Source organism: Aythya marila (genome assembly GCF_965140915.1).
Source record: "Aythya marila genome assembly, chromosome: 3".
Classification (NCBI taxonomy): Eukaryota; Metazoa; Chordata; class Aves; order Anseriformes; family Anatidae; genus Aythya; species Aythya marila.
The window spans coordinates 71,674,529-71,680,907 of NC_139044.1; the positions used below are offsets into that span (position 1 = coordinate 71,674,529).

Here is a 6,379-nt window from a genome sequence, read left to right on the forward strand (position 1 = left end):
ACGGCACGACCATTTGCTAAGGGGATAATGCAGAGAATCTGCCTCGGATTGAAGGGCCATTAGAGGAGGTTTTAGGCAAAAGAGATGAGAGAGATAGCAACAAATTCAGGAGAAGCAGATGTTACTCACTCGTGGGTCTTAAATGAATGCTAAGGCGGGGTTGTTGTGCTGTTAGGGATGGTGTGCAACCTTCTACTTACAGCAGCCACGTCAAAGAGGACGTGACACTGGAGAAGGACCTGGAGAAAGGCAATAAATCTGACTCCCCATGGCAGGCAAGTGGTGAAAGCCATGATAATGAATCAGTTGCAAGGGTGGATGTGGCCTAAAAGGGAAGGATCAGCAGAGCTTTGCAGGAGAGACACAAGGGTGAAGAAGTGCCTCCCTTTATGGAGCCATGCAATGTCAGGGACTGGCTTAGGCTGATCCCAAGCACTAACTGCCCCATGATTTAATGGGATGCTGCTCCTTTCGGCAGCTGTCCCCTGTGCAGGGTGACTGTCCCCATTCCCTGCAAGCAGCAGGAGCTGGCAGCCACTTCTGAGCCTGGCAGTTACACCAGGGCCTTGCTTGGCCCTCTCAGGCCCCTCCGAGTGAGAAAACCCCTTGTTTATGGAAAAAAAAAAAAAAAACCTACAGAAGTGACCTCTGCTCTGCTATTAGAATTTTATTTATCGGTCAATTTTAAGCGTGCTTTTTGGAAAGATTTTGATTCGTTTTGTAATTGTAAGGACAAAGAACTACCAACACTTAAATAAGCCATTTAAAGTCTAACGAGCAGTTTAATAACTAACAGAGATTCATCTTGCACATGTCAGTGCTGCTGTTGGGAGGAAGAAAATATCTGTGCCTGAGAGTAATGTCTGCGTTACGTGGAGCAGAGGAGTTGCAAACAAGTGTGAAAGATGCTGTAGTTCACATGGGTTCACACCAGCAACTTCCTCTCAAAGAAATGTCAAGATAAAAGGCGTTTAAAGGTGTTTAACCTGCTCTTAAAATCAAGCTGTCTGGTCGGTGTGCCTGAGTGGCCTAGTATTGCTTTCTGCAGGAGCCGACCCGGAGCGCTGTAACGCAGCTCTAGGCAGCGTTTCCTTTTTATTTTAAATCATAAAGTTTGTCAGCAAGGTGGCAGGAGAGAGGGAAATCCTAGATCAGATTTGGTGCAACAGGAGGGAAGGAGATTTCACCGAATCTGAACCCGGCGCATCCAAACGCCTTTGCAGGCAGATGAAAGATGAAGATTCACAGCTTGGCCCTGCACGAGGAGCCCCGCAGGGCAGCAATGCACTCTCCCACCAGCAGAGTGGCCTCTTTGGCTGTGCCTCTGTGCACCGAAAAGCCACCTGCCCCGTGCCCGTAGTTGTGGACCACCGGGAGCTCGGCTCCTCCCCGGCTCAGGACCTCTCTCTGCAGTCTCACAGCCGACCTGGAGGGCCTGAGGCCCACCTTCACCCTGACACCCTCAGCTCGCTGCAGGGACGGCTCAAGAGAACAACATCTGCTGAAAATATCCCTGGTAGTAGCAGCGTCCGGGGACAGGCTCCAGCTCCCCTTCTCCCGGGTTCCCCCCAGCGTTACGCTGTGTATCCCCGGGTAGATGTAAGTTGAGCCGTCCCCGTCCCGGATGAAGTGTTTCAGCCAAGGAGCGTGCACCTGGAGAACCTGTCCCCTGGTGGGGAGCAGCTCCCGGTCCCCCACGAGCTGCTGGGCTCCGACGCCCGTGCAGTTGACCACGACGTCGTACTCGCTGCGCAGCTCCCACAGGTCTGCAACTTTGCTGGTGCGCAGCTGGACACCGTTTGCTCTCAGCCTGAAAAAACAAACAAAAAAAAAACCACAGAAGCGAGGTAGAAAGGAACCTCCTAGAATCGTGTGTGAGTATTGTACACATTGAGTAGGTGAGATTGCCTCTAACATCCAGATCAAAACCAAGATGGGACAACAGATGGAATAAAAAATAAAGGAAACCACCTGGGGCTTCTGTTGGTGACTTGATTGATTTGGCCTGATCAAAGCTATTTTTTTAACTTCTTTGGAGAGGAAAAGGTCCAGCAAGTTGATGGATATTACACAGCAGGGTCTGCCATACAACCCTAGACAGACAGACAGATCCCCATGGACTCAGCAACCCATTTCTGTAATGATCCCAAGCTTTAACAGCAAGCAGAGGGGTGAACAAGGTGCAGATCCAAGGCACGCCTGGTGCTTTGGGGACAGGGCTCTGGGTGCAGCGGGATGCTGAAATACCTGGTGAGACCTGGGGAGGTCCCACACAGCCACCCTGGCTCAGAAAATTGCTGGGAGAGCCCCCGAGCACTGCCATTGGGATGCTGCATAAAAAACACACCAATAAAAAGCTGCTGAGAACTCCTGAAGTCAGGCAAGCGAGCAGGAAAAAATTCCTGAGGTCCATTTTTGGAGCTGCAAGGTGGGCACGAAGACAGTTTTCCTCGTGGATTGCCAAGAGAAGGGTTTATAAATACAGCTCAGATCCCCGGGGTTTTGAGAATTAGTTACATGCGTTAGCACGTTCTCATTTCTCGTCACCAGGGAGAAGAGAGCGAAAAGGAGCTCGAGCATCTTATTAGACTGCGTCCTTTGAGGAATAAGAGGGCTGTAACAGGAATAAGGCGAGACTGGGTATCACGTGGCAGATCCTCAATGGGTTTAACAACTCACTTCAGCAGGTTTCCGACTCGGTGAGCGATGAAACGTGACACAGTGTGTGTAGAGGAGAGGGCACAGCCCTGGTGTGGCCCTGGTGGCACTGCAGCACGCCCTCCCGGCCTGCCTCCTGGAGCAAAAACATTTTCTCTCCCGACCTCAGACCAGTGTGCAGCCTGTCACCTCCTCTCAAGTGCAGACAACCGCTCTCTCACTTCAGAGGCACTCACACGGGCTAAATGCACGCCCCAGCCCTTCTCCAATTTTGCCCAAACCCAACAAGCTCCCCCGGGCCTGGGCTTTTCTCCCCAGTCCCATCCTGCAGCAAACCGACCTCCTCTCCAGCCACAGCAGGTAGGGCGGGCAGTCGCACTTCAGCGTGGTGAAGGCCTGGCCCCATCTGTGCTGAGGGAACTTCTGCAGCTCCGCCGCGGACATGGGTCGAAACCCCAGGACGACGTCAGACCAGAAAGGCACCTCGTCCTTGGGAGGGGTTTTAAAGACCTGCCAGCTGGAAGGACACGGAGAAAAAGCTGCCAAACTTTGTAGCTCTGCCCCGTCGCTGCAATCTCAACGCAAACCCGAGGATTCAGGTGCCTGGGCTGCAGCAAGGAAAGCCTCTGCCTGCTCCAAAGGGTGCCCTCGGGGCTGCTCTTACCCAGAAACCAGGTGGATGCCAGCCTCTGATGCCTCGGCTGAGTTGCTGATGGCAAAAAGGTACGCGAAGGTCTCCTTGAACCACTGCTTCTGCACGTGGATCGGCGTGCCTGCGTGCAAACACACCCAAACGCACAGTGAAAATGCGAAGAGGAAAGGCACGCAAGCCAGCACCGAGGAGATAGGAGAGGTGGGGATGCAGGGAGTGGCACTTTTCCTCCCGAATCGCTGTGCATTGCTGCACCCCGAGCGCCGATTCGCACGCACCTGGGTAAGTGTGCGGGATGAGCATCCCGGCCGCCACGTCGCCCGTCGTGTTGGGGCTGAACTGCTCCGCAAGGACGCTGAGGGGGCAGCTGGGGAAGGCCTCAGAGATGCAGAGCGCGGTGGACAGGCCGACGAGCCCCGCGCCCACCACCGCCACCTTGGGTGCTGCCATCTCCGGGGCGCAGACCCGCACCTACAAGGCGAGGAGCAGGGCACCAGAACCTGCAAGGCTCCCAAACCGAGGACTGGACAAAGGCAGAGCTGATAAAACCTCCAGATTTAGCTTTAATTAACTTGCTAGATCAATTATTAAAGTTTTCTTTGTCAAGGGGCACCTGCTGGCTCAGGCATCCCGGGGTGGATTCCTGCCAAAAGCTGAGGATGCAGCCAGGGGAGAAGTCTCCTTTGCCTGTGCCTCACATGTTTTTCTGGATCATCTCACAATATCGGCTCTTGGACAGGATGCTGGCTGAGACAGACCTTTGGTCTTGCTCCTTCACAGCCCCCCTCTCCCCTCCCTGTGTTCCTGCGGGACTCGCTCACCACTGCCTGCAGAAATCCAGCCTCATGACTGCTCTCCCAGAGCCTTTTCTGGAAAACGGGGCCTGCAGTGATACGGGAGGGGCTGATCTCACATTTCCCTGGGGCTTTCAGCACCTTTGATGCAGGTTTGGGCAAGAAAACTGCGGGATCACGTTTGTTTTCAAGATCCTTGCTTGTAACACTTCCCGGCTTCTCTCTTCCCCCTGCGGTTTTCCTGCTTAGGGTTTGCTGTCCCTGCCGCGTGGGAAGGGAGGGGGCCGTTCAGAAAGCACGACTGAGCTGCTGGGCAGATAATGGGCAAAGGGGGACCTAAGGAAACCCAAAATGGTCATTCTTGCAGTCCCGCGGCTGTTTTTAACCCCACTCCCCTCAGACCCAAGTGCTGAAGCGTGCCCTTAGCCCCTGAGGCCTGCGGTGCCTGAGGTGGGCTGGGCGGGCTGCTCGCTCCCTCCCTCTCCCTGCAGAGCAGGCTTTTTGCCTCACACACCGCCCCGCTGACAAAACCCCCAACCCCAAAGAAGCAAAAGCAGAGGGAAATACCTGGGGTGGAGAGGCCGGGCTGGCCGGGAGAGCTGCCCCGGCCCCGAGCTGCGTGCGCCAGGCCCAGCGTTGGCTCCCGGCCCGGGCAGCCGCCGAGCTTTGCTCTGCCCCGCAGAGGAGGCTCCCTGCCCCCCCCGTCCTGTTTTGAGGACACGTACATAATCACCAGCCTTTATTTTTCCTGCATTTTTCTTCCTTTGGTGGTGAAAGGAACAGGGAATAAATCTGTGAAAATTATAGCACAGCTTGATTGTTCTGCAAGTTTTGAGAAAATAAAAAAGGGAGTTGTGTAAGGCAGGGAAGGGGGCAGAGGAACGGAGAAGGCTTGCATGGTTAGGGGTGAAAATGTTGATGGCTTGATGTCTGTATCATAAAACATACATTATTTTAAATCACCGATGGGTATGTACAGTTTTGGAGAGGAGCCTTTTGTCTATGGAAATGATTTAAAGATCAAATCCGAATTTCCTTAAGTGGTATATTCTTTATTGCAGCGCTGGATGCACGGGGGATCCTTCCGCCTATCGTGCATGTTTGAAGTGACAAACTATCTCGTATTTATACAGCGAAACAATGAATATTCAATCAGCACCTATACATATTCATTACCTAACCCCGCCTACCCTCGCTTCGTATGCTAATCAGCTTATCAGTCCTTGCGCTTGCGCAAAGCCTTCCAAGAATTGTGGGCCAGGGTCTCCAGGATGTGGGCAGTGGTCTTTGGGAGGAAGGCCGTAGGTCTTCCTCGTAATGCACTTTCTTAATCAGTTGTTTTCCAGGCTGTAAAAATGCTGAGTTGTCTTTCAGTTTAACTGGGGGGTCGGCGGATAACAGGATGTCTCAGTTAACAAGACATAACAGACAGTTGACTCAAGTTATCTCAAGTCTTAGCCTGACTGAGTGTTAACGGATAATGGGGTGTTTTCAAATAACAAAATGCTTAAACGTAACAGAAGGTCTACAGATAACAAGATGTTGTTTACTTTGTCCTTGCTAACTTTTAATCACAAGTTCTATTCTATCCTAAAGTAAGTTTTTATACAATATCAAACCACAAGCTTTATTCTATCCTAAAGTGAGTTTATACTATATCATTCCCCCCTTTTCTGGAAAATCTAGTAAATTCTTTTACTTAATACGAAAATTTTCTTCCCAGTCTTTATGATATGTACCCCTCAATACCTTACCATGCACATTTGTCAGGGAGGTTAACATGGACATTTGTCGTAACAATTTCCAATTCCAAACAAGTAACACAAAAGACAATATTAAACTTATACCAACTAATATCAATAAAACAATAATTGGGTGACTCAATGTGTTCAAAATTCCAGTTACAGTTGGCGACCATCCAAAAAGTGTATCCCACCAGTTGTGACTTGTGTCCCGTTTTACCCTTTGCAAAACTCTGCTTATTTCCTTTGTATCATGATGGACAGTAATTAGAGTCTTCTCTCCACTTTCCTGAATACCTTAAAAATAACATTAATTGCAATAGAGTGTTATAATTCAAAGTCCCATTTCTGGGCCATTTTTCTCCTTCTTCTAATTTGTAAAGAGGCCACCACTGATTACAATATTTTATCAGAGTTTTCTTATTTTCACCTCCACCCGGGACCCCTCCTATATCTTTCCAATGACTTAAAATACAGCCCAATGCACTTTTCTTAGGAATTTCACTGCTTTCTCGCCCCCCCATTTTCTAATT

The 6,379-nt window shown here is 50.9% G+C and overlaps 1 protein-coding gene across 2 annotated transcripts; it reads right to left on the bottom strand.

Moving 5' to 3' along the window:
• Positions 1-659: 659 nt before the first annotated feature.
• On the bottom strand, positions 660-4,728 carry DDO (D-aspartate oxidase). 2 transcript variants are annotated; one of them, XM_082756456.1, is made up of 5 exons: positions 4,672-4,728; positions 3,589-3,781; positions 3,323-3,431; positions 2,999-3,175; positions 660-1,810 (listed from the first exon to the last, which is right to left on the bottom strand). In XM_082756456.1, the coding sequence occupies exons 2-5, from the start codon at positions 3,758-3,760 to the stop codon at positions 1,243-1,245; spliced, it is 1,026 nt and encodes a 341-aa protein (XP_082612582.1). In that variant the 5' UTR covers positions 3,761-3,781; positions 4,672-4,728; the 3' UTR covers positions 660-1,242. The 2 variants fall into 2 exon arrangements, with proteins under 2 accessions (XP_082612582.1, XP_082612583.1); XM_082756457.1 differs by having other exon boundaries at positions 3,589-3,833; positions 4,672-4,727.
• Between the last annotated feature and the right edge of the window lie 1,651 nt (positions 4,729-6,379).